Genomic DNA, 27730 nt, shown 5'->3' with positions numbered 1-27730 from the left:
GTGTTTGGCCGACCATCGGATGTGACGCGCAGTGTTTTCCTGTTAGCAGTTTTATTCTGGTTCAAGCCAGTCGGAGGAGGAGGTAAGAGTGGAAAATGGCCGACGGTGTGGATCACATCGATATCTACGCGGATGTTGGCGAGGAGTTTAATCAGGTGAGCATGCATTATTGTTATCCTCTCGGTGCGTAATGCAGAATTGCAATTTCGTGTGGGAGACCTGAAAAGGGACGGCCGTGTTTGGGTATGTTTAATGCCCCTTTATAGAAAGGATTTCTATTTTTGTTCAGAGAAAGACCTCGAGGGAGTGTTTTTTTTTTTAGATTAAAGGGTAATATAAGCGAATGGCCTAGCACCCTAGATTTTCGGTGCCCTTAACGAGCCGGGGGAGGCGAGCCCAGTGTTTCGGCGCTGCGCCCTGCCGGAGTTTCCCGGAGGAGCAGAGAGAACGAGCGGCAGCGGCGGCGGCGGCGGGCGGCGCGGCGCGTGGGAGCGCTTCCATTGTTTGTGTCGCGGGCTGAGGCCTTGCTCGTGAGCCGCGCGGGGACGTGCACGTCCTCGGGGAGCAAATGTCCGGGCTGAGAAATACCCCCCCCTCCCGCCTCGCCGGAGTCTGATCACCGTTCCTTTAAAGTCATTAAGTATTCACAGGGCTAGAATTAAAACGGTGCGTGTAGCTGACCTTTTGTTTTTGTTTGCATGCTTTGAAAGCTGTACGCGATCCCAGTGTAATATGACCCCGCAGACGTAACGTGATGTTGACGAAATTTAAAATATAGCACTCGTAATAGACGTAAACACCACGTGCACTGATTTTATTAATTGGCATGATTTTTGGCGCCTCTGAAATTTTCGTGCTCCCTTTTGTTTAGTTCTGAGGGTGATGTTTTCAGCCTGTAATACTTTTCATAGACGCATTAAGCCGTGCTCAAAATTATTTTGGCGTTTCTTCGATTGTTCGCACGTTTCGGAATGCATGATACTCAATTTGCATGTTCAACATTTATTAAGTATTTTTGTGCACAGTATAAAGTAGACCCAAATCAAATTTTTGCTGAGACACATTTTCGTCTTAACTTTCATTAAGCGTTTGCAGCGATCGCATTGAGAATCTCGTTACATAGGTTTGTTCTGTGAGCTGTAAATTAAATTGGGGTCTATTTCTTAAATACTTGGAACGGAGTTGGGGGGGGGACGTTTTCTGTCTGCTATGAGCTCGTTTGAAGCGGCTTATTACAGCCTTTAACTTGAAATCGTGACTTTTCTTACTGGGTTGGCGTGCTTTTCACAATGCTATTGTTCTCTGTACCAGAAAATCAAGGTGGTTCTTGTATGAGTTTCAATTGCAGACCTGCTGTTGTTGAAAGTCATTTTAAAACTTCTCACAGTTAATGGTTCAGGTTATGTAGACTTCAGTCCAGGCCGTTTATGAGAAGTGTTTTCATGCACACTGTCCATGAGTGATCGGTCTTTTTTAGAAAGGTATCGAAGGACTGTGTACTGTGGGGATTTCTGATTGCGTCCCGCTCCCTCAGATTTTGCATCTAAGGTTTGTGTTTGTTCGTTGTGAGATTCCGCTTGCGCCGGGAGCTGAATCCCCGAAGTTACTGTACGAAGAGTTCCGAGAGTGTATAATTGCAACCGGGCACATCTGGATTAATAATTGTGCTTAGAAAAGACATTTTTAAAATGTGCGGTATGTCGTGGTGGTTTGCGCGCCTGCGGCTTCTAAAACGTGAAAGTGCGTTCCCACCTCGGTGGCGGTGATTTCGGTCTCGAAGTGCAGAGCTCATTCTTAGCAGTGTGTTGCGTTTTGGTACTGCAGTACTTCCGTGAGTTATCGAGTTGTGCTGCCTTCAGTTTGAATGGGGTGTGGCGGATGGACAGTGTTCGTTCTTGGAGGGGGGGCGGCGGGCTGACGAATACGCTGATACACTTACGCAGTGTCCAGTACTCATCAGATTACCACAAGTCAAAACTTTGTTCAGGGTGCTTTATAAATACGCATTTGTTGCATTCCACCGCGACTGGAATTAGATCGGGCAGCGGGGCTAGTGTCCCTCTGTCCGTCCGTCTTCAGAAAGATGGTGAGAGCTGTGGCAGACTGGACTCTCTCTTGGAAGCGAAGGTCACAAGGTGGAGACCGAGCTCTGGAGGGTTTGCAGGTCTATAGTAGGGTGCACATGTATGGGCGACTTAGTCACCGAGCTCCAGGGGGGAAAGATGCAGCCTCCACATTGTAAACAACCCCCCCCCCCCTAGACTCGAACCCAAGGCCGATCAGAGAATAAATTGTCCTTTCTCTCGTTTATTCGTTCGTTCCTTGGGGCTGGTACTCCCTCCTTAGTCTTTGTGCAGAGTTTGGCCTCACCTGCACTGAGCTTTGTCAACGCTGCCCTCTCAGCCCTGTTGGGGAGCTGGAGAGCTTCTGTATACTCACTCGCAGCTCAGCCCTCCTGGTTATGGCAGATATTCGGGGCTGGTGGTCTGAACAGGGAAGCAGAATGTTACGACAACAGGCTGGACCTGGGGGTCATGAGCAGGGCTTATTCCCCACTGACGGGGTTCATGTCGTTACCACACTATAGAAACTCATGCCTTCTAAACATCTTACTTTTGCAGCTAACAATATCCTGGGGGACTAGGACTCAACGCTGCTGGTCCTTAGTAAAATCTGATGAAGACTCAGCATTTGCGTTGGCATATTCACACTCGAGATGACAGGTGGCCTGGCGCAGTAATCCTTAAGGCTGGACATCCGGCCTGATTTTCAGCAAACTGCTTTTTTGGAATGGCTGTATCACAATGAAGACAGAAATACTGTAGGTCAGAATAACGTGCCGGGAAAGGACATACCGTGTCCACAGGGGACATTACTATCCTTCCAGTGGTCATTATTAGTACTGCATTTCATATAAAACAGTGGCTGCTTCAAATCGGACGTGCGTACTTTGCTAGGCCTCAGTTCTCTCTGGTTTACTGTCAGTATTTCAGAAATCTGAAATGGTTGATGCTGAAAAGTGACTTGTAAAGAGATCTGTTCAAACTTTTAGTGTCGAATGTGGGTTCTTTTAGACATGCCCTGCTCGGTGCTGAACAAGTGATGTATTGCAGGCTAAATGTCTTTAGTTACAGGTTCTGCGTTACATTAGTGCATACAGGGCACACAAGCTTCAAAGCATTTTTGAAAGCATTCATAAAGCATTTTCTAATGCTTTATGCCGCGGAATTGTCTGCACTGTCATGTGTTTGTTTCAGAAATATACAGATCAGGCTTATGATAATTTGTGGCTGCCCTCTAAGCGAAGTAAAATAGGCAGTTTCCTATCCGTCTCGATCAGCAGACAGATTTGACGGGACTGCGCAATGACGTGTTCAGACTGCGAACTATAGACAAGTACTGCAAGATGTCAGGACAAGGGAAACCCCAGTGTTCTTGCTGTTGTGTTCTGGACAATCTTTAACTTGATGGCTTTGACGATCTTGGGTTACTGCAGTCTGCAGGGAGGAAGCACTTGCCAGCAGTTTAACAGGAAAACCAGAACTGAATTGTCAACTTTTCTAAACCTTTATGAAAGTGTGTGTGTTGTGGGTAAATTGATACCTGTTATGACCCTTCCCACCGATGGCTGCAAGCTATTTGCTTCTTGTATTTCTATCTTAACTTATCCTATTTTTTTACTAGTTCTCTCTACTGCTGATTTATTTGGCTGATGCTTTTATCCATTGCAACTTACACATACACTCATTTAAACAGCTTTGTATTGAAGCCAAGTACTGTGCTCAAGGGTACAATAGCAGTGTGTCACCTGGGATTCGAACCCGCAACCTTCCAGTTATGAGTCCAGAATCCTGACCGCTCCTGGACCCTACTGCCCCGGTTCATTCTTCTACTCTTTAAAGACCTGCCGTTCTTCGAACATGATGTTAAAAAGAGATTAAAACTGTCTTGTGAGCAACAAAGGAATCATTCCATGTGCAGTGTTAAGTAAAATGTTGTATCCAAAACCTGTATATTGCCGACGTGTGTTTTATTGCCATTTGGAGGAATTGCTCGCTCTTCATGGACTGTGATACTCGGTAGTGACTTTGTTGCATCATTAGTAAATCACTTTCATGAGCAAAACCTGCTGAAAGACACGTCGGGTGAAAACGAAGAAAGAAAAATGCAGCAACTTACAGCACTTTCGTTTGGGTGCTGTTTTTTTTTCTTTTTTCAAGATTATACTAGGGAAGCACGCTGTTGTTTGCAATATGGGGTTTCCAGTGTCAGCTGTTCCTAGCCTGTCGAGAGAATACAGGGATCAGGGATGGGCCATGGTCTAGATCTAGGAAGAGCACAGGTGACTGCAAGGCGCCGTACAGAGCCCTGGGACCCCCACAAGTTGGCAACCCGCTGCAAAACATGCACCGTTTGTCCTGCTTCACGATGACTGACAGCACCTTCCTCAGCAGCGTCAGACGTCTGAATGTAGCCTTGTCATGCTGCCGAACGATTTATCAGTTTATGTTGTGAATTAAGGGAAGTGCTTTATAATGCTCACAATAGATCAGTTTCACCACAAAAAGGTGAATCTAGAATATTTCCTAGATTCACAGCCTTCAGAAAATCTTATTAAATTTGTGGCTGCAGACAAATGTTGGACCCACCCAAAACCAGGTTGCTGGGTGCCAGGTGTGTCGTTGAGGTGAGCCCAGTCCGTTACAGGAGACCCCAGTGACTGTTTTTAAGTTTTTTGTGTGTGTGTGGAGGGGGGGGGGTGACACACAAGGGCTTGCTACTGGTTGATACTCTCCCCAGGTATTCAGAGGCCCTAGTATTGTTGCTTCTGGCAACGAGTCAAATAGTGCCTCATTTATGGCTGTTGTAGTTGTGCTCTGCAGCTTTACATAGGCAATGGGAGGTTACAAGGATTTAAGCAGAAGCTGCAGATTGGCAGGACTGTTGTTAAACGGCCTCAATACCTTGTTCTAGGGACTGTTAAAATTGGTGTTGGCTCTTCCACTTGCAGTACTACACATAGAATGAGCATCTGCTTGGCAAGTCAGGGAAAACACAATCTGTAGCCATGGTAACTAACGCAAGAAGAAAAGTTAACACTGTTTAAAGTCAATCAACTTTATTGTCAGACCAACTTTTGAGGTTAGGAATTTGTGGTGAGCTAAAAATAAGATACAAGAAAGAAAAATAACACACCTCATATGCAAAATACAATGTGATGTTACATCACAGTGAAAATAGAATCCACAAATTTACCAGTTAATTCAATAATTTTATAACTGTGAGCATGGATAGCCTCAGGATAGGTGCAGAACTGCTTGGTTCCTGAGGAATGAAGCTCAAACATGAGATATGGTTTACAGCTTTTGAATTCAATCCCTCCAGAATTTTGCAACATTTAAAAATATCCTGAGTGCTTGGAAAAGTTTTGTAAGTTCTTGATAAAGGTGACAGATTACCAGGAGGATTTCTGTAACTCTTATGTTCATAAGAATGGTTACAAATGCGGTGCAGTGGCTCTGTGGCTAAGGATCTGCGCCTGTAGCTGGAAGGTTGCCAGTTTGTATCCCGCGGCCGGCAGAGGAATCCTACTCTGTTGGGCCCCTGAGCAAGGCCCTTACCACCAGCTGCTCCAGGGGCGCTGTATAAATGGCTGACCCTGCGCTCTGACCCCAAGCTTCTCTCCCTGTCTGTCTCTCTCATGGAGAGCAAGTTGGGGTATGGGAAAAGACAAATTCCTAATATGAGAAATTGTATATGGCCAAGAAAGTGATCTTATCTTATCTAAATGAGATAAGGCCATTAGGCCCATCTAGCCTGTTTGGTAGGTGATTGATCCAAAGAGTTGAGAGGCCTGCGCAATGGAGACAGGTTGCAGGGTCTGCCCCTGCTAATCGTCACGGGTTGTGAAATAGAAACTTGCAGAAACCTTAATCCTTTGAAGCACTAAATCCTTGTCCTTTCAGAGCTGCCATGTAATTCCCAAAAATGAACCTTTTTAATCTCAAGCGAAGACTTCAAGGCGACCAGATATAGGTATTCAAGGGCTTTGACAAAGTCTACACAGAGCACTTCTTCAAAAAGAACGGTGAAAGATGAACTGAAGACACAAGAGGAGGACATGTGGAAGTGCATTTAAAACCAAGACATGGGGGCACTTACGCAAAGGATTGTGGGAGTGGGGAACAATATCGAGTCGTGGTTAAAGCTGTTATTTTGGCATTTTTCAAGAAACGGCTACAATCGGAAAACTGCTAGCTACCAAAAATGGGCCATTTTGGAACCTGCCATATTTTCAAGAGTGAGGGGTCGTCTGCAGCACATTTCTACAGTTAAGTCTAGGATTAGCAGTATGTGAAAGGATCTGCGGTACAGAATGGTTTCAGTCTCTCTTGGTAAGCTTTTCCACTTGCTTTAAATCCTGACCAGAAGGTGACCCTACTAACCCTGGAGTACAGCCATAGATTACCAAGTCAGTAGGGCCTCCAAAACACAGTAAAACCTTGTGTGTTCTGTGTGCTTTTTAAATAGCAGTGTTTTTTCATTACAAAATATATATAAGACAGTAGGGAGATCAATGCATTACAGTTATAAAACAAAATCTGATTATATTTGAGACGGCGTAAAAAAAAAGCTGATTTCTTGGGCTCATCTGATGCTCTGTTTTCATGCAATTTCTCTGTCCCTCCTCCTGCCATCTTCTCAGCTCCTAGAGGTCAGCAACTAACCTAGTTGTCTCATGCTTCCTGGTTTTATAGGTCACCCAATCGAGTGTCCTCTTCCAATTGGTCAGCTGACTGTGGACATCAGGTCAAAGCCCCATTGCTCTCTGGGAAATTTGGACCAGAATTCCTTTGTGTCTCCACCTGCCTTCTCTTTACAGAACCTAAATTAAAACACTAAAGAGTATAAGAACATAAAATAAAAACACTAACCTAAAATAATTTTAGGTTACAAAACCTAAAACAGTAAAATGTAAACCACCTGTGCATTTTCATTAATATGAATTGAATCCCAAAAGACAATATTGCCTGTGATTTTTATACTCGTGATAATTAGGAAGATTACAACACTTTTAATATGTAATATTAAAAAGGGTTAGTCTTATGAGCATTGAGTTGTAATGCCGTTATGTTTGTGTAATAAAACCTTATCTGGTTCTACCTGTACACTTTATAAGCAAATAGATTTGTAATTGAACTTGCACGTTTGGTCTGACCAAAGTCAAAATTCTCCTTAGAATTTTAATATTCTATGGAAACTTCTCAGTTTTTTGTGATTTGAAGCTTCCGTTTGGGAGGTTTTATTAAGTTGGAGGCGTGAGGACCTAGACTCCTAGTGTAAATGTGGCTGATGAACAGGCAGTGAATAAACAGGGCTGTGCGTCCTGTGACCCTCTGATCCAGTGTTTCTCCCACACTGAACCTTCAAGTAGTAACGGTGGTGCTGTGCAATTTCTGAAATCTAATTTATTCTCTCTAAAACCTTTAATAAACTAATAGGGGTGAACAGTTGTCTGTTTTTGATGATTTCTAAGTTGTAAAGTGTATGTTACAGCCGCTGGACCACAGTATAGAAAATGATACGCATTCAAATTGCAACACTAATACTGCACATAACTGTTTAATGAGTGAAACCGTGAATTAGCAATGACAAGGGCTGTACTGTATCATACTGAAGGTTCAGTATGATGTTACTGCCAAGAGTGCGAAAAGACTGGGAAAATGGATGTGAGTACGTAGTTAATCCAAGTTTGTAATGAATCCATTACATAAATACATATGTGTATTTATTACACGATGTGTGGTCATAAACATTACATTTTTACTTTTAACTTATTGTAAAGCTGTAATGAATATCTCTATATTTTGTTTGACCTGCTTTTTCTAAGATCACTACACATTTGTTTGTGCTTGTTTGCTGGAGCCTTTATATCAGTCAACAACAACATCTTTACCATTTAAAATGTCTTCAGATTTACTCATCTGCATGTGGTGATCGTGAATGTAATTATTCCCAATCACTACAATCATATACTGGTCGTGGTTCAATACTGTTAAGTCATAGAAAATATCGGTACTGGACATATAGTTAACGGGCACTTTCTGTTAATTTTAGCAGATGTGCGGTATTTTTGGGGTCTGGATAAAGATCAGGTATGTTGGAGCCTTTCCTTTAAACAGAGGTTTTATTGGACAGGTTTTGTGGTGTGTCTGTGGTGTTGTCTAGCCCTAACGCACGGACGACAGGGGCTGTGCTCTGAGTCTCTTCACATGGGAGAGCCTCATGTGGTGCAGATTCGGTTTTTCATGTTTGACGGACATTTAAAAAGGACCGTGTCTCTGCGCAGCCGAACGAGCGCTTGGGGTTTTTAAGGTCATCTATTCCTGGCAGGATAACACGATTTTGCGCTTTCTGAGGCGAAGTCGGATCAAACACTGAAGAAGTTTAATTTCAAATCTTAAATTGTAGAGTTCTCGGGTCAGTGGAGGGAGGCGTGCCGAAAAAGCTTTATATTTATCCATGTGCACTGTGGGCCAGAAAATGTTGGCAGTCTTGGGTCTGGAGAACAAACCCGGGTTATGGAGTGGCGAATGCTGCCTTGACCAGCGCGTCATGCTTTGTCTCCTCGTTGTTTTTTTTCCCCGTGCCACAGGAAGCGGAGTATAACGTCCACGAACAGATAGACCTGTACGACGACGTCATCTCGCCATCTGCCAATAATGGGGACGCACCCGAGGACCGCGACTACCTGGACAACCTGCCCCCGGCCGTGGGCGACGACGTGGGCAAGGGCCCCCCCGCCAACGTCGTCTACACCTACACCGGCAAGAGGATCGCCCTGTACATCGGCAACCTGACATGGGTGCGCGTCGCTCCCCGTCCGCGCTGTCTCTGGCAGCGTGGGCCGCTGGGGTCTTAACCAGCCGCGTAGCAGTAGGGCGCCGCCCGACGCAGCGGAGCGATTAAAAATAGACAGGTCCACACGTGCAGAGCTGCGAGATCCTTTATTCACAGTGCAAGGAACAAAGAAAACGCCACAAACCGAAGAAAGACCAAACAAAACCCTAAGCTCCTCCAGAGCTACCGACTGAAGGTCTTGATAAAGTTGCTGTCGCAGCCGGGCAGCTAAGACGCTCGCCGGCTTCATAATAAACAATTCAGTCATTCTTCCACGGTTCTTCTCAGGCCTGGTCTCACTTTTGTGATGCTTTACAAACAGGCACTTTCAAAGTTCTCCAAACTCCCAGTTCCTTTTGTCCTTAAGTCGGTTGCGTCTGTCTCCCGTCCGTCTGGTGAGTGTGCACTGCAGAGGCCCTGATCTGTGCTGCCACCCAGCAGATTGACAGACCTCCTGCTTTTCACACTGTCGCCTGGCCAACTGGTGACGTGACCGAGAGCAGCAGCTCGTTTCTCTAGCGGTTTCTTGGCAACGCGGTCCACTGGGGGTTGTGCTCTTTAACAGTATTTTTAAAAAACGTGTACATTTTCTTTTTTTGTTCGTGTAGAGAGTCCTTGTTATACAACAGCAGCCAAAGCGCCGATGCGAATTTATCAAGTTTTGTCTTTCTGTCGTGTCAGTGGACAACAGATGAGGACTTGACTGACGCCATTCGCTCAGTTGGGATAAATGACGTGTTGGAGATCAAGTTCTTCGAAAACAGAGCCAACGGCCAGTCGAAGGGGTAAGGTTATTCTGAGTTATTCTCTGCGCGCACTTCAGTCTTGCACAGTCAGGAACTTGGTCAACAAGCTCCCGTTTTTATCTAGTGCTGTGTGATGGAGACAGTCTTTGTTTCTGGTGCACGTTCAGCGTATACGTATGAGACGGGCCGCACTCTGTAAGACTGTTCAGTTTTTCAAGTCGGACAAAAGAAAAAAAAAGACAGTAGAGCAAGAGCTCCATGTTCCACTATGATTATCCCAGCCAGGAGTCTTGGGTTTCCAGAGCGACCTAAAATGTGTCTTGACTTTACGGCTAAAGAGGGAGTATAGGAACGGGAGCTCGCAGCTTGAGTTTCGCCAGTGCGGTGTTTCTGACGGCTTGTCCTGCCTCTTCAGGTTCGCCCTGGTCTGTGTGGGATCGGAGGCCTCGTCCAGGAAGCTGATGGACCTGCTGTCGAAAAGGGAACTCCACGGGCAGAACCCCATCGTTACTCCCTGTAACAAACAGTCACTGAGTCAGTTTGAAATGCAATCCAGGAAAAGTATGTCGATAGCAGGCAGGACTTGCGCATTCAACAAAACTGCAGTAATGCTAGAAAGAAACTGTGTCTTTGATACCAGTTTTCCATCCGTGCTACTGTACATCTCATAGTCCAGGCTTCCAAAAAGTAGCCGTTTAACCGTTTCAAAGCTGCAAAATGAGTTTGTTGAAATGTTCCTGCTCTTAATTCGAATGTATGTTGAGAGGTGAATTGGCAGTAATTGTTTTTAGCTGTAATGTGAAATCATGCTTAAAATTTGTCGCACTGTATGGTATCGCTTAAGGTGCAACCGACCCATTTAGAGGTGTGTCCGTGTGCGGAACGGTTAAAAATCCTTTATACGCATGTACCTGCAGCGAAAAATTAGTCATTCGTGTTGGTTTTTGTGGCTTTTCTGCATGGACTGCAGGTTTTTAATTCAGCACAGTGCGGTTTTAGGGAGTTCGGGGACGGCGTTGACTCTGCAAGACTTCGCATTTAATTTCGGTTTCCTTTCCAGCTACGCAGTCGGGACAGATGTCTGGCGAAGGCAAGGCCGGCCCGCCCGGAGCCTCCTCACGAGCAGCGTTTGCCATGGGTGGCCGAGGGAGGGGTCGCTTCCCTGGCCCCCCGGGGCCCGGGGGAGACCGCTTTCCTGGGCCCGTGGGACCTGGAGGCCCACCTCCTCCTTTCCCAGGTAACCAGGGGCACCGGACATACACGCAGAGAGGACGTGTGCGGGGTAGCGTTTCGTGAGAGAGCCGCCCCCCCCAGCTCCACCAGGAGAGAGCTTTACCCACAAGTCCGTTAACGTCTCCCACCCTGCTTTGGTGGGGCCACCCTCTATGGGGGTGTGAGGGTGGTCCAGCCAGCTGGCCCATCTTTTTTTTTCCCCCCTCCGTTTTTTTTTGGTTTTTGGTTTTGCCTTGGCTCCTCTGTGTGTTCCTGCCAGAGAAGGCGCCAGTTGTGATTATGGTTTTTCTTCCACTAGGATCTGGGCTGAGACCACCCCAACTCATTTCCCATAGGCACCAGGACAGCCATCTGATGGAAATGAGTTTCAATTGCTTCCAGCCTGGGCGGGATGCGAACTGGCGACCCAGAGGTGAAACGCCTCATCTCCTATTGATAGTGTTCTGTTAAGAGTCAACCCCCCTCGCTTTGCGGAGTCAAGAACTGACTCCCGTCTTTACGCTGTCTTGGAGGGGTGGTGGTTTGTGCCGGGTGAGAGTGGTAGGTCAGTGGGTTAGACAGGTGCACAGTGGAGCTCTTTCAAATGGGGGAAGAAAAGATGATTTTCTTCAGCCAGCAGCTCAAACGTGTGATGGACCTGCTGGTCCACACTGATGTTGGCAGGATATTAAAAGAGGCTGTAATTATTTCCTGTGTCGCAGCTGTGGTAAGGATGTCGAGAAGTGACCTCCTAATGTATTGTTCTCTTTCTGCGATTCCTTGTCGCTTTGCCGTTTCTTGAGTTGGAGTGTCGTGCTAGGGCCATTTTGTCCTCAGCTGTCTGCGCACACTAGACCACGACGCGCGTGACTGAAATCTGCGCGTGTTCACTACAGTTTTGAGAGGATCATTGATGCCCCTTCCTTTCCGAAGCCCAGATTCTGCTTAAGATGATGAGCAAGTTTGTGTTCGCTAAATTAGCCCTGTTTTATGTGCCTTCGGCTGCAGCTTATTAGCAGGAAATATAGAGAAAACTATTGAATGGAGTTGCGTCCCCTTGCAGTTTGGTTTATGGCTGCTCGGGCAAAGATAATCCCTGTTCCTTTTCTCATTCCGCTGTCACGAACGCAGTGAGGTGGAAATCTCTCATGTAGAGGCTTTCTTTTTTTGAGGAGGCACCAGTTGCGGGAGTGGTATTAATGTAGAGTGTTTTATCGTCACTTTTTGGCTCCTGGGGTGTTTTCACCCAACTCGTGTACTGGTGGAGTTGACTGTGTTCGTTGGATAGGTGCTGCATGAGGTTCTGTTATGAAAAGGCTGCCACAACCTTGTTCTGCTTTAATAATCCTTGGAATGATGGTTGAAAGCCCTACATCGACCAGTGCTTCCTGGTCCTGGAGGAACACGGTCCCTTCTGGAGCACTGCTTGTGCTTCGGCCGGATTCTTAGTCGCAGTCTGATTGAATCCAGTTCTCTTTTGGGTGTGTATTGATAAACCTCCTTACAGCTCTTAATAGGTCCAGTGGGATTTGTCTTTGGCATCAGCCCTGTACTGATTTCTGGCTTTTAGAATTGTCACTTTCAGGTTTGATGTCTTAATTGTAACCAATTTCAACCACGAAATCTCACTGCGGAAGTGTCCGATACAGCATCATTCTGTCCGTCAATTAGTAAGGGCTGTTCAGTCAGAAATATGGGACAAACAATCTGAGGACAGAGCTTTGTGAAGCTCTGTGTGCTGAACCAGTTGGAAACAGTACCCTTGAAGTCAGGTGTTTTTGATGAAGAACCAAGTTAGAAGTGTAAACAAGGAAGTAGATGAATTAAGTCATCAATTAGCACAGGCTATTTAGTGGTCAACTGGAATATCTACGGTGTTCCCCTAGGACCGGAATTAGGAACCACCAATCTACAACACTGAACTGCAAACAATGTCAGCTTGACTCTTCTTTTGCTAACAGAGGCTCCCAGTCCTTGGTCTGATGCTAGTAAGGGTGGTGTCTGATCCGTACTTGTATGTCAAAAGTGTAGAAAGGCTGTAAAGGGGCCTCATCTTCCATCATGGGCACATGGTATGGTTTTTGCTGTGAGATGTTGCTCGTCTCCTTCGAGCTAACTCAGATGACGGGTAACTTGTACAATTAGTACAGAGTGGTTCCACCACACTGTACCAGCGATATGACAGCATTAAGTCGAGACTCGCTAGTGTGATGGACTCTTCATAGTCATTGCAACGTCTCTGACCTTTTGCATTGGTAACAGTGGAGAGTAGGAATGAATGAAGAAGTTAAGGTGCTGCTTGATGGGTGACATCGGTGATGTACAGAAGCATTGCTCAGAAAGCGACCTTTGGTGCCATGTGCACAAGAACCTGTGGAAATAGAAGACAGGCTGGGTGAGATGCCGTGCCTGTTTATTGTGCAAAATAGGACCCTGCTGCTCCATGTGAATCTTGTGGGCACGTCCGTGTGAATTTGGACTATATACATTTCAGTGGTGACAGTACTAGAACCCCAGCACATGAAATAAATATGTGGGTCATTTGTTTCTGCGTTTGACAGTAGATCCTATAATGCAAGACAGTGAGAAGTACAGTACTGTAGCATGTGGGAATCGGAGCCCACAAAACTGGAAGATTTGCCTTGATATGGGGTGGCAGGCTGGATGGTGTGGAAATGGAGCTTGATGCTCACCAAGTAGAGGACACCTGCAGTGTGCCTCCTCAAGGGGCTGTGTTTTGGTCAGATTACAGGCTGATTGGTTGTAAAAGTCGTATGTCCAGTAACTGGCCAACCATGGCAGAGTAATAGTGAGGTTAAGTGAGTACAGCTCACTGTGGGGAAATTGCACAAAACGTTGCTTCTCAGGCTCTTGAAAATGGAGCATTACACATCAGGAGAGGAGCAAAAGGGCAATTGTGCTAACACTGGACCAGATGTCTGCATGAAGGTGAAACTTTTTACAAGATTTTATGAGCCTAAATGCATTCAGGTTTTATCCTCTTGCTTTCCTTCATATGTAATATTGCTCTACAGTGCTGTTAAATCCTTCTCCATTGTCTTGACTTGAAGGTGTGCCGCACCTGCCTCTGGGTCTGTTGGTCTATTGAGAGCGAAGTGAAATAAATGGAGTGTCTTGATAAGATGTGTTAAAGGAACTCCAAGTTGCAGCCTCATGTAGGCAACTTAAGTGTTGCCTATTGGTTTGTACTGGGTGCGTTTTATTTTTAAAGAGCTTTGGACTCCTTTTTTGGGTTTCTTTGCCATCATAAACCTGTTTTGGACTCCTCTTAACCCTGCCCTGATACTGGCATAGTTTATAAGCCAATGGAGTGACCCAGTTTTGGTACTTGTATTGCGATTATTTAAAGATAAATAAAGGTCAGCAGATTACTGATTTGCCTAAGCCCATGCCTACATTTAGAGCTGTCAGGTATATAGTCATTGTAAAACTTAATCCATTTGACAAGCAATGGATATTGTCCTGTTCCTGAGATTTGTGGGTAATTAGACTTCCAAACAGTGGAAGGCTACCATGATTGTAAGGATTTTTTTCTTCCCACTTTTGAAACTGCTGGTTTGAAGACTGGGCAGCTGAGCAACTTCATACCAAGCAGGTAAATGGGGACAGAAAAGCCATTCGGTTTTAGACAAAACTTAGTCCTGCATCAGCTCTGACCTGCATGTTCAAAAACCTTTTCAAAGTGTTATGAACAGCTTTACTGATGATGATTTTAGACTAACGCCTTTTCAGATTGGCATTTGAAAGGTTGCTGCAATACTTTATCAATACGCCGTTAACCATTTTGAGAACTGTAACGTGTCCCACAAACTCCTCATAAGCTGTTGGATGTGTTAATTCCTGAACATCGGTGTAATTCATGAACAACAAAATCAGTTTCTAATAAGAGCCATCAGTTCTTGGTAAAATACAAATGCAAACAGCTCCTCTTGAAGTAATGTTTTGCCATTAACTTCAGGCTTGGTAGGTATAATTCTAGTGACAACACGGGTAACCTAACAAAATGGTGCTCCTGCATAAACCACTGTTATCACATGACTGACCTTGTTTTAGGAAGTGTTACTGTGGCAACCATGGTTGCCTTGAACCTCGGTGGCCTCATCACATTAAATGATACATTTTATGAATCTTCATTATGACTTTTGTTTCCTTGATGTTTCACATTGTTCGTATGGCCAGAGTCTAATCTAGTGCTCGTTATTAAAAGGTGCTCTGCAAACTGTGCAATGATGAAAGCAATTTCCTTTGAAAAGTGTAGTGTGCTTATCCACTAAAGTACTCCCAAGGTCACTGTTTGGTATGAAGTCTTGGGGTTAAATGTTTTTCCAGCTCATAAACACTATTATATGAGAAAAAAATACACCTTTAATTATTTCTGGATCTTTTGTCTTATTTTTTTAACAATTGCAGTCAACACAATGAAAATTGCTTCCAGTGTCTGCTTTCATAAAATATGCTCTTCATTTCAATGCATAATTTTAGTGTGTTTTTTAAAAATGTGTTAAAGCATACACAATGCAAACACCCCTCGGAAGCAGTTTGCCTAACCCTGTAAAAATTGTCCTTTACTTTTTCATTATTGTGGAAAGGGTCTAGTATTTGAATTAACAGGCAAAGCTTTGTAGATTTTGTCAGTTAAATCTGAAGTCTGTTAAAGAGAGGTGCTACATGAGTACGTCCCTTTCATGCAGTTGACAACCCTGCTTTGACGAGCTAATCTTTTACATGAAAGGGATATAACTGTGACCTCTGATGATTGAATTTACTAGAATGTTTTATTATGATAGTTTCATGAGAATATTTCATCCATACAAAGCAATACTGTGTTCAGGATCTTTGATTTCCATGTTGCCTCTTTGTAGCCTGATCTTGTCATTTCGTGGAAGGTAAGCGTGGTTGGGGCTGGTCATTGCTGAGTTGGGAGGCCTCTAAAGGAAAATCAGGCTGCTGGTGGACCAGCAGGAGGCGCTCTGCTCTTTAAACCAGCTTTTCCAAACCAGTGCCCCCTATGGTAACGGGGGGTCACTGTGCAGCTGCCTTTGTTTGAGACGTTAACCCCAGTTAATCCTGGCTCAGTTCCACATTTGGATGACACAATCCGGCCTCTTTACGTTTTCTCCTCATTTTGGGATGTAAAGTTCTGTACAAATGCAAGAAATTTTTTATAGCTTTTTGTCTTTTCCCCCGCTCCTTGGACTCTGGCTTTCAAAATGGCACGACCACAGCCTGTTTGTACGACTGAACTCCCGGTCTGTGGGTATGTCACTTACAGACATCGCACGAAGATGCTGAATTTGGGGGAAAAAAAATATAGTCTGGGTGACTAGATGGTCTCGGTCTCTGCAGATGAATTTTGACCACAACCCTTATTTCCTTTGCTCTCTGGATAATGGATATGGCAGCTGAACTGTTTCATCCGCCTGGAATGTTTTTTCCCCCTGGCTGACTACATCCTGTATACTGATGGCTTGTCAATTTGTCTATTCCTATTTTGAATTTAAATTCAGAACAGGGGGTGGTGGTTTATTTTTTTTCCATCCCCTCCAGAATGCACATTTTTCTTGGAAGCATTTTGTGTTAAAAATGGAGACTGTGCTTTTGAAGAAGCACCTGAGAAGCTCTTTCTTCCTGTTGTTTTTCCTTCCATTCCTTTGCATTCTTTGGGTTTATTATTCTTAATGCCGAGTTCTGTTTGCTCTCTCTTTAGAGCACAGTTAGTCGAAGGACAGTTGGGATTCTTCCTGACTACAGATTTCCTTTTGGGTGCTCTGTGGGAACTGTCTGGCCAGCGTGGTCAGCAATAATAGTTTTTTTTCTCTTTGTCTACAAAATTTCAAAGCGCTTTCCAAGAGTTGGAGCTGAGGGCAGGATTTATTCGGTTGAACTTCTGCGGTGTTTTTGGCAGCTGTGTAGTCAAATTTTTGTTTTGTTTTTTTCCCCCCTCTTCTCTCTTCCAGGAGGCTTACAAGGAGGACCACCACGCCCGCCGCCTGGCCCCCCCGGCCCCCCTGGCCCTCCGGGGCCTCCCCCCCCTGGGCAGGCTCTGCCCCCTCCGCTCTCGGGGCCTCCCAACAGGGGTGACCGCCCGCCGCCCCCCGTCATGTTCCCCGGCCAGCCCTTCGGCCAGCCCCCCATGGGCCCCCTCCCGCCCGGCCCTCCCCCGCCAGTCCCGGGCTACGGGCCCCCGCCCGGGCCTCCTCCCCCGCAGCAGGGCCCGCCCCCGCCTCCAGGGCCCTTCCCTCCCCGGCCCCCGGGACCAATCGGGCCCCCCATCACCCTGGCCCCCCCGCCACACCTGCCCGGACCCCCTCCTGGAGCGCCCCCGCCAGCCCCCCACGTGAACCCCGCGTTCTTCCCTCCTCCCGGGAACAGCAGCATGCCCTCGTCCGACAGCCGCGGCCCTCCTCCTTCAGACCCCTACGGCCGCCCGCCTCCGTACGACAGAGGGGACTATGGTCCTGCTGGCAGGTAACTTGGGATGCTGCTCTTTGGCTTCTGTCTTTGAAAGACGTACCTGCACACCACTGGCAGCAGGAACAGCAGCTAAAACCACTGCCTCTGGCTCTTCAGTTTCTCCTTTCCACCTCTGTGCTGTCCTTTCTCTTGTCCTTCTGGAACCTGCTCTCCAGGCAGAGTGTTAAGCTTTCAGATGTGATTGCAGGTCATTTTACCTCCCTTATTCATTCGTGTTCCTCAAAGTACTTGTTTGCCCTGTAACTGCCTTGTTTAATGGGCCAAAATCTTTTTTTTTTGTCCCAAAAAGCAACAATTTAAGCCAGAGTTTAAAAAGCTTGGCATTTCTAACTTGCTCTAGAGTTTTAAGGGAAAATCTGAAACAGAGCAACTAATTAAAATTCCGGTTGTAATGTGAATAATTCTGCTAAATGTAAATTTGTACATGTGTTATAAGCCGTATATCGGTCCGATATATATACGCATGAACTAGTTTAGTTGAAAGATTTACTTCTGTGCATTTGTGGTTGTCAGTTCAAGTTGCTGATTAGCTGTACCTTTATAAGTAAAGAGCTATTTAATCCTTGAAGCCTTTGTTTCTCAAAAAGTTTACTTGTTTCATAGCAGCTTAGATCCCACCGCTGACTGTAGCTGTATATTAAATTGAAAGCTGATGTCTTTGTCTCTAAGGGTTTAAAGGGATTAAATGGGTGAAGGCTGGATTGTGAATTTTAGAGAGATCGGCTCTAAATGAGTGTTCCAGGGTGCCATCTCCAATACAACAGCCCAAGCAGTTGCCTTTTAAAACTATTTTTCTACTGCAAATGGCAAGATCTCCATTATGTCTCTAAACTGTTGTGGCTTTTTAACTTCAAAGTTGAAGAGGCAAAGCCAAGACAGCGATGCTTCGGCTTTCACTGTAAAATAGTTCTCAGTAAGTTGCACATGGCAAAATGATCTCTTCAGTGTTTAATGTAGTTGAATGGGGAAATATCTCGGTTAAACCAGAAAGTCTCTTGCCTTTTTGGGGGGCAAACTGTCATGGGGTTTTTTTTTATTTCAGTGCATTGACTTTTCACTTTTCATTCACATTTGCTGTTTCTTAAACAATTATGTGCAGCACTCTTTTGAAGGTCACCGTCTTGAGTTTAAGTGGTGTGAATTATTTGGAGATTCTTCTGCTTCGTATCGTGTTTTTTCTAATGTAAGAAAAACCGCTTATAGTATAGTGCTAAACTGTTAACCTTTTAAGAGCCAGCATTTCATCATGGTTCTCCATAAGCCAGTTAAAAGGGTGTCGGTTATACTTGGCTTTCAGGTTACATAATTTTGGTCGTTTTATGTTCCTCCTAAAACTGCAGGGTACATTTTGCTTTTGAAGATAGGGTAATTGCAGTGCTGTCATAGGAATGGAGGTAGGTCATCCTTCATCACGCTCCTCTGAGAAATTATCTCGGTTGCGGACAGATGAAGGACTTGAGGTGTTTAGTGATCAGAACATGGGAATGCGCACGCCTGGGAGATGTTATTGGATCTGTTTATCTGGTTTGATTTTGAATTGATTGGACTTCTTATCCAGCCGGGATCGGTTTGGGCACAATTAGCAAGATTTTGTTTTATTTTTATGTGGATGTTATTTTTCATGCATCTCTTATTGCAAAGCTAAGAAGCCAGAAAATTGTTTAAAGGCCTGGCCATGCAAAAAACACATTAACCAGCTTCTGTGCGCCATGTGCTGTAAGCAGTGTGCTGTGTGCTGGTTTTATAAAGCTAATATTTTCTTTTTGGTTTTGAGAATGCATTGAGATGTTTCTTTTTTTTTTTAATATTTATTTTCTAGAGTAGTCATTCTTAGTAACCCTGAATGTACCCTTCTGGCTAATTTCAGTAATCCGCGACCCTCGCTAATCTGCGGGTACGACCTAGGACCCCGAGACCCGTGGATAAACGAGGGGGTGGTCAATCTGAAAAATGGCGACCAGCACTTGCGCGATTCAAGTGATTCAGGGTTAGTAAATACTGGTGGCAAAGAACAGGAACATTCGTAAGCTGTGACATGGCTTTTCTGAGTGTATGCTGCTTTTTTTTGTTGTTTTGCTTGTTTGAAAAAGTGAATAAACCGGATTTTTAAGTACAGTATTAAATGGTAGACGTGACCCATTTGTGCCTCGATGTTTTAAGTTTTCAAGGAGTTTGTGTCTTAACAGAATCTCCTGTCATTTCAACAAGTTCTCTCTCTCAATTCTTACCTTCTTGCTCTTGTTGCCTTGAATCTTTTTATCCTGAAGTGCTAGATCCCACCCCCCGCGCGGCAGCCTGTGCCGATTCTCACTGCCTTGTCTTCCTGCCCTTCCAGGGAAATGGACGCTGCCAGGACGCCCCTGAACGAGGCCGAGTTTGAAGAGATCATGAACCGAAACCGGGCGATCTCCAGCAGCGCCATCTCCAGGGCGGTGTCGGACGCCAGTGCAGGTCAGTCCCGCCCCCGGAGTTTCTCGATGTGAAGACCTGGGGGTCCCCAGGGTGGGTGCTCCAGGGGCGCGGCGGCGGCAGCTCCCGGAGACGTGACGAGCCTTCCATGCGTCTTCCTGGGTGCTGGCAGGGTCGGAGAGGGGCTGTGCCGCTCTCAGGCCGCGCTTGAGCCTGTAGCGTGTCGGAAGACGAATGTCTTGGCGAGAGTGGGGGTTGGAGGAGCCAGTCTGCCTTGGAGATCGATCAGCCATTTTGTGAGCTGTTCTGAAGCAGAATGCTCAGTGTTTTTAAAAGGACGACCGTGGGTAGTTTATCCATCTGTTCATTTGCAGAATAAACCAGAAAGCTGGAGCACTGTATTTTCTCCAAGGGGTATTGCTCAAATATCCCGTGGGCCAAAGCTGTAACTTTTCAAACACCGATATTGCCTAGGTGATCAGTCACTTGGCCTGTAGTCTGTGTTTCCTGATTCTCCCTGATAGGGTTGAAGATGTTATTCCAGTGCACCAGGACAATTGGCGATTCCAGTCTGAATGGGCCTTTAATCATTACTTGCTGTTTGGCGACTGCATTTTTATACTGAAAATAGTTTTAGGGTTCCAAACACGTAAACGCCGTGTGTACACGCTGACTGCCCCAGTTCTCCAAGTGCCCTGGAAAAACCACAAGTTTGGAAAAATAAACGCACTCAAAAGTAGAACAGACCTTTCTTTATTTTCAGAATTCCAGACGAGCACTAAAGCACAGGGTGTTGACAAATGTGGTTAGAAGTAGTAAGTGCTCTGGGAATGTAAGTTTAATTAAATCCATGGCTAAAACCGATAACAGTAACAGGATGAACCAAGTTGTGAGCAGTAGCGAGAAGACTGCTGTGTAACATTGTGAGGAACTGCTGAAAAGAGAGATCGTCCATTACTGAGAAGCAGCGTTGGTGTTTTTGAAAAACATTAAAGTTTTGGCTATCAACTGCATTCACGTTCTGCTGTCTATTTTTCCTTTCAGCTGACTACGGTAGTGCAATTGAGACCCTGGTCACTGCCATCTCTCTGATTAAGCAGTCCAAGGTGTCTGCAGATGACCGCTGTAAGGTGCTCATCAGTTCTTTACAGGACTGTCTGCACGGCATTGAGTCCAAGTCTTACGGCTCTGGATCCAGGTAAAACTTATTCGCTCGCCTTCCTCTCAGTGCTGTTATGAGTTAATCTATGAATATGGCTAGCCTGCTCATGCCTGTGAGAACCGTGGAGTTATAGAAAATTCCCCTTTCCTTTGATGAATACTAGGACAGCTCAGAGGCAGGTGAAATGCTTGTAGACCACTGTGTGAAGTCACTACAGAATAAACAAAGAATAAAAATTAATTTTGGTGTGAACTGATACATTGACCTGCGTGTGAAGTGTTTAAAGTACTATAGTAGTTCCGTCTTTCCCAGAAAGATGCCAAGGCACCCACATTGGTCAATCGTTAAAAAGTCCCAGCGGATTGGACTGAATGCTGAAAATAACCCTGGCGGCTGAGTTCCGGAGCTGGTTGTGGGGGGTGGGAGAGAGAGAGACGCTTCCAGGATACGCGAGTTGTGGTGTTCCTTTCAGAAGACGGGAGAGGTCGAGAGAGAGGGATCACAGCCGCTCCAGGGAAAAGAGCCGCCGGCACAAGTCCCGCAGCCGCGATCGTCACGACGACTACTACCGGGAGCGCAGCCGGGAGCGCGAGAGGCACCGCGACCGCGAGCGGGATAGGGACCGCGAGAGGGACCGAGAGAGGGAGTACCGCCACCGCTAGGGAAGGTGTGTATGTTGGCCGTGGTCGTGTCTTCCTCTGAGCGCGCTGACCTCTTCCGTCCTCTAGGAGAAAGGGCAGAGTTGTAGGAGCAGCCCCTGCGGGAGACTGTCTGAGCCGGTGCTGGGTAGGTATCGACGGGTACGTATGCGTTCGTATGGAGGACACAGCAGTCACCTGCTGAAAAATTGATGGAACCGCTAGTACCGCCACGGCGTTATTTTATTATCCTTGTGTAATTTTACTTTTGCATTTATTTGCATGCTTCAGAGCATTAACTGTGCTTTGTTGCTTCCTGTTGAGTCATCGTCTGTGACTAAATTTCTTGTATTTTTACATTTGAACTTATTTTACAAAGAAACAGAAATGTTTTCAATCGGTAAGCAAAAGAGATTTTGATCAGGGCTGTCAAGCTGCTGTAAGAATGTATTTCTTCCATTTTTATGTTTTTGCTTATTTTACACCCAAACATAAGTATATAGATTTAAGGTTCTAATCACAAAGATTCTGAGTAGGCTTGTATAATCCCCTGATAAATGAAAGAAAATTGTAATTGTCAGTATACCCAGTGTGCCTACATTTCCTTGTCCACAAAACTGTCTTCTGCTTTTGTCAATTTGAAAGGAGATGTGGGTTTGTAAGACATCATGCCCAGTGTGAGAGTTGTCTGTTTTATTGCCAACAAATACCAAAGTGACCTTAAAGGTAGCTGGAGGTGTGGCATTCACTCTGTATCCCAACAGCAGTCCTGTACCTGCTTATTTCTTTGAAATAAAATTTGAAATCTCTAGTGGAAGATGTTATAAATAACCTCTTTAGAGAGTATACCCAGAGGCTACAAATACATTTAACTGTTTGGTACTTTTTTCTTACCAAAAGTGTCTCCATTTACTGTTGTGGTTTTTTTTTTTATTTTGTGCCTTAGAATACTTGGAAGTTCATCAGTATTGTGAATCTGAAGGGCTTCTTTTTTAATATATTGAGAAGAATTGTTTGAACGCAGCCCTGGAAACTTCTTTCCCTGTTGCACTACTGTGGTGCTGACACCTGTTAAAAGTGTAATCCTATTGAGCAAATGCAGTGCATGTGATTCTCTTTTCTGTCGAAGACCAAAGAAATCTCCAGGGCTGTTAATACAGTTACAACAATGTTTCTTCCCATTAATCTGGCTTTGGAGTTGTTATAGTCCACAAGCCATGAAGGCTTGTTCACAAAAACCGTCCGAGTCTCTTAATGATTTTTTTTCTTGGTGCCTCACACCTATTTTGTTGCCATTGACATTTTTTACATGCTTGTAAAATCTTATCGGTAGTTTTCCGGTCTGTAGTAATGGGGTCAACTGCTGCTACACTGTAATCTAGAGAATCAGCTGTTGAGTCTTCTTTACAGCTCACAATTCATGCTTAACACTGCTGTTGGCTCTAGTTGTGCATTTTGATTTTTGTTTATTTTTCTTTGCTCTGTTTAAGCTTTATATGACTGGATTAACACCCCTTGGTATTCTACCTCTTTAAGAATTGCCCTCTATGGGGCCTGAAAACAAAACTTAAGGTGTGTGTGAATTGTGTATTTGCTTTGTCTCACTCGCTTCTCATACTGTTACTTATAAAGAGCCTAGATGACCCTCTACTTGAGAGCTTTTTTTCAGCTAAAATATTAAAATGGCATTGTTGTGCGATATTGAAAACTTAGACGTTCAGTATTCAAGTCATTTTCACATTCTAAAATTTGAAGACATTATTGACCTCGTAAAATGTCAAAGGTTAAATGTGGTAATTTTACATTAGAGGGAACTAATGTAAGTCTCAGGTGATAGTTGTGTACATTCTTTGACAATGTACTTAGGTGCATATTCTTTTCTGCAATGTTAAGTTCCAGCATGGAGTGTTTTAATAAATATTAAGGTCATTCTGTGTTAACTGTTCAAACCTATTAGCTGCTGATGACCACCATGTAAGATTTTCATCAGACCGCTGAAGTCATGATGGCAAATTCAGTACTGAAAAAAGTCATTTTCCAAGCTTTGTAGCCAGTTAGTACTGGAAGTGTAGCAGTTAACACTGAATGAGCCTGGACAATTTAACAATGGTAGGTTTTCACACTGCCAGCTCAGTCAAAAGTGATATCTAGATTGATGTGAAAAGAATGCACAGTTTTAAGAGAATTTTGAACTTGCTTATGTGTATAGTTCTAGAGTTTAAAGGTTTGCATTAAAAAGCAAATCTGCTTACGTTTCTATTATAAAGATGCAGATTGCGGGAAACCCTGTGTTCTTGGATGTCCTGTAACCTAGCAGTATCCTACTTTGTGTAATTTTAAATGAGATCATAACTTTTTCAAGTTGTAAAACTACATATTTTGTAAGACAGATGTAAGATTTGTTTGGTTTATTATTGTATAAATATACGTTTATTTAGTATGTAAGTTAATTTATTACATGCAATGATTGGTCCCAGACACTTTCAAAAGGAATTTCCCCAAAGAAACACTGGGTGAAAAATCAGTATGAATTTGAAATTTGAAATTTGCTGCAAAACCAGCAGCTTGTGAAGTCAAATATTGTGAATATACAATGCTGTTGCAGATGCACATTGTGTGACTTTATAGAACAGTCACCTGCTTGTGCTTGTAAAGATTTTAATCGAGCTGTCTAAAATGGATGCATAAGTTTTGTATTGTGTTAAAAGCAGGCCTTTGCATTTAGCCTGTCACATGGAAGGAAGTTTTTAACTTTTGTAACTAAAGTAGAATGAAACATGCATTTATTGTTTGGAAGTACTTGAATATTTGTGTATGTACAGAAAAGGTTCAACTCCAAATTAACGGTCCAACTGCTTTATCGAAGTTAACTGAAGCTCCTGTGTTATCTAGTCTGTCTCGCTTAAGCTGTGGGCAATAATGCCAAAAAATAAACTACATAATTCCGTGATTTAGTATCCTTGACGGTATACATGCATCAGTTTGAGATGCGGTTTGAAAATTGTTTCAATGTCAAGCTAGTCTGCAGGTGCGGCCTGTCAGTGGACTAGGGCATGTTGTAACAAGAGGCCAGGGTTGTGAAATATTCTGTAGAACAGCAGATTTCTAGCTTGGAAGGCGACAGTTTCTGCTACCATAACTTCATTGGCATTATTAAGGCATTTTTTGGGTGCAGCCCTATCTCGTTGTTTTTCTTTGAAGTACGTTTTGTACAGGTTTGCCGTGAAGAAACCACTCAAGTCTTCTTGTTTCAGTTAAGAAGCTGGGTGCTAGGCTTCTGGGTTTGGTCTCACCACTGTGTGCAGGGAACCTCTCGGAACACCTTGTCTGCGCTGCTGCCGTTGATGGCCAGAGAGGGAAACCTGCACCACACTGTTCCTAGAGCCCCATCTGCTCTGTTCGGCAGCCTCAGTGAGGTCACATTCCCAGTCCCACGTGTGTAGGACTGAACACAGGCCCCAGATTTCCTGCCTTTGCCTTCATGATGAAAGAGCTCCTGAGACCCGCAACTGTGAAGGAGAAAGCAAGTTTCTCGTAGAGGGCGTAGCTAGGAGAGAAATCCATCCGCCGAGTCACTGGGTCTAAATTTCTTTCATTCCAAACATTTTCAGCTTTATGGAAAGGAGTTTGGAGAAACCACTGTCTGTCCAGTCCCACATCCTGGGTGCTGGATTGTGCAAAAATTCCAATTAGTATTTCAGGTGAAGTTTTTTTTTTTAAATCTAAAACATTTAGTACTAACGGCAAGTTGTTGCGTGGTTTCTTCACCACAGACCTGTACTTTCCCTCTCCCCTGTCTCGTAATTCACCACCAGCCCTTACTGGTTTATTATAATGGCAACCAAGGAAGTATAATTATTTTAACCTAGACGTTGGTCTTCATGTTCGAACTTAATGTTTAACCTGTTCGTTTAGCTTTCCAGGCATGTTTTTATATTGAAAGGTTGCACAGAAGAAATCATTTTTTGATTTGTCTTTAGGTACCAATGTTTGCAGGTATCGAGAATGCAGTGCCGACACCCCTTTCCAAATTTAACATTTTTCTTCTCTCATGCAAATCTCTTAATATGTGCACATGTGATTTACACTGCCACTTTGCTTGTTCCACTTAGTCTATCCATTGCAGTTAAACTCACAATGCATTCAATGTGGTATTTGAGCGATGTAATGAGTGCTAGTCACACAGAGTGAAACGTTCTTGAAGTGTTTCAGCCAGTATAGACTAGCAAGCGAGTTTGGGAATAAAACATTATGTAAATTTGCAGTGGACTAAAATGACTGGGGCGGTAGCTAAATGACTTCTGCTTATATTAGGGGAATGTAAAACTAAAATACAAATCTGCAGCTGCCTTAGTTGAGGAGAGGCTGCTTTTCTTCATACTGGCACAGAGCACTTGAAAAAAAGTCATGTATCTACACATTTCCTGGCTTTGCAACAGGTAAATCGCTGCATTCATGTCTACTGTGAGCCTCCCCCATTCCCTCTCAGGGTGCCTGGTTCTCCGACGTCACCGTGTTCCCAGGCACGACTCTTGGGCTCACTCCCAGTGGCTTTCACTTTGCTGAGCTAGTTCTGTGCTCCTGAGCCTGGCTTCGTAGCACTGCGCTAGCCTGCTGGCACGCCATAATTTATCAGTTTGCCCATTCCTGCCTGGAGGAGAGAAGTTTTTTTGTTCGTCTTTTACCTGGTGGGACAAGTCAGGAAATGATTGTAGCTCCTCTCCTCTGTTCTTGTTTGAAAAGAGTGCAATTTGATGCACGTTTTCAGAATATGAAAAAGTCCGAGAAGTGCTTTCACTCAATCAAAACTATAATATTGTATGGTCTCCTTGGGACTTTTTTTCATGTGGTTTAAAGCTCTTGAACGCTGTGGGAACTCATTGTATCTGCTGAGGTTTGTTTTAATAAGTGACTGCATGCCCAACTTCAAAACTTTTATCTGTTAGCATTTCTGTTCTCAGTCCTGTGTTGCATACTTATTTACCTGGTGCAAAAACTAGCAGCAGGCAGGGCGTATTTGTTGCAGCTCCTTTCTCCCAATCCCACTTGTCATTGTCTAAAATATTTCACTCCTCTCACGAGCACCATTGGCGTTTTTGCCAGTAGCCCCTTCGGATTCTTCTGTCTGGTCTTCCAAAGCCTTGTGTAATTGTATTTTTATTCACACAAGGGCTTTGAAAGCTACCTTAATATAATGACCACATCCGTTCTGTAACAGGGAATGGAGAAATGCATTCCTCTTAAACGTGTTCCTAAATCTTTGCGATGCTCGTCTCAATATTAAGATCTTTGTGAACGTATTAAATTGTCCGTTCCAGAAATCCCATCAGATTGATGCCATATGTTGCATTTTTTTTTCACTGCCTACCTTGACTTAGCTTGGCAACTGTAACGACCCCTCAGTGTGGATTTTTTTTAAAATGTATTCACCACCATCGCTCAGTGGTGCCCAGATGAGAGGAGTGTTATGACATGTCGTTCAAATTAGACACTTTTTTAAAACCCCAGGGCTGTCTCTTCATCTGCCTGGTGCTGCTCTGGCTTTGTCCTTGACTTGGGCTGTGTAAGAGTGCCTCAGCAGAGCTGCGTTTGAAAGGTTTACCGTAGAGGTGCATGTTCAGTGTTGTGTAGTTAGCGAAATTGTGTACACTAATGGGATGAACAAAAAAAAAACCTACAACATTCGTTTTGACACATTACAGCTGAAGGAAGAGGAATGGGACTGCAAGTCAAGACGGAGGCCTTCAGGAAAAGACTGTCCTAGCCCGTTTGTCTCCACACGAAAGCATTGGATTTCAGTCTTCAAGGACGTGTAAGGCACAGCAACAGTAGAGTAAAGCAAACCTACGTTCATGGTAACCGACGGCTCTATTTTTTATTTTTTTATGTTGCTTAAATGTTTTATTTGATAACCTGTGTGATTTCAAGTTACTGCTTTGCAAAACAAAAAAAAAAACATGCCTGTTCCTCCACCCCTTCCCTCCCCCCGAACAAATGCTATTTTGAAATCGGATCTTGTAAAAAAAAACAACCGAAGTGTCATTAGACCTTGTTTTTATCTCTCTTCCTGTGTTGCAGAATGTTCCATGTTCAGATAATGTCTGTAAATGTCACAGCTTTGATTATTAGATTTAGAGTTAGTGTTGTAATAAAATGTTTACTGCCGC

At 44.3% G+C, this 27730-nt stretch overlaps 1 protein-coding gene across 16 annotated transcripts; it reads left to right on the top strand.

Annotated features, from left to right (window-relative positions):
• On the top strand, nt 1-27730 carry cpsf6 (cleavage and polyadenylation specific factor 6). 16 transcript variants are annotated; one of them, XM_088924164.1, is made up of 12 exons: nt 48-155; nt 8657-8866; nt 9583-9686; nt 10063-10181; nt 10708-10884; nt 11179-11292; nt 16838-17348; nt 19222-19341; nt 19690-19805; nt 20808-20961; nt 21401-21592; nt 27266-27730. In XM_088924164.1, the coding sequence occupies exons 1-11, from the start codon at nt 96-98 to the stop codon at nt 21585-21587; spliced, it is 1872 nt and encodes a 623-aa protein (XP_088780290.1). In that variant the 5' UTR covers nt 48-95; the 3' UTR covers nt 21588-21592; nt 27266-27730. The 16 variants fall into 16 exon arrangements, with proteins under 16 accessions (XP_088780295.1, XP_088780296.1, XP_088780302.1 ...); XM_088924163.1 differs by having other exon boundaries at nt 21398-21592; XM_088924161.1 differs by having other exon boundaries at nt 10063-10208.

This window comes from Atractosteus spatula, chromosome 8 (assembly GCF_055471065.1).
Source record: "Atractosteus spatula isolate fAtrSpa1 chromosome 8, fAtrSpa1.hap1, whole genome shotgun sequence".
In the NCBI taxonomy this organism is placed as follows: domain Eukaryota; kingdom Metazoa; phylum Chordata; class Actinopteri; order Semionotiformes; family Lepisosteidae; genus Atractosteus; species Atractosteus spatula.
The sequence above is the reverse complement of the archived record's forward strand: the minus strand, read 5'-3'. Positions and strand labels throughout refer to the sequence as shown.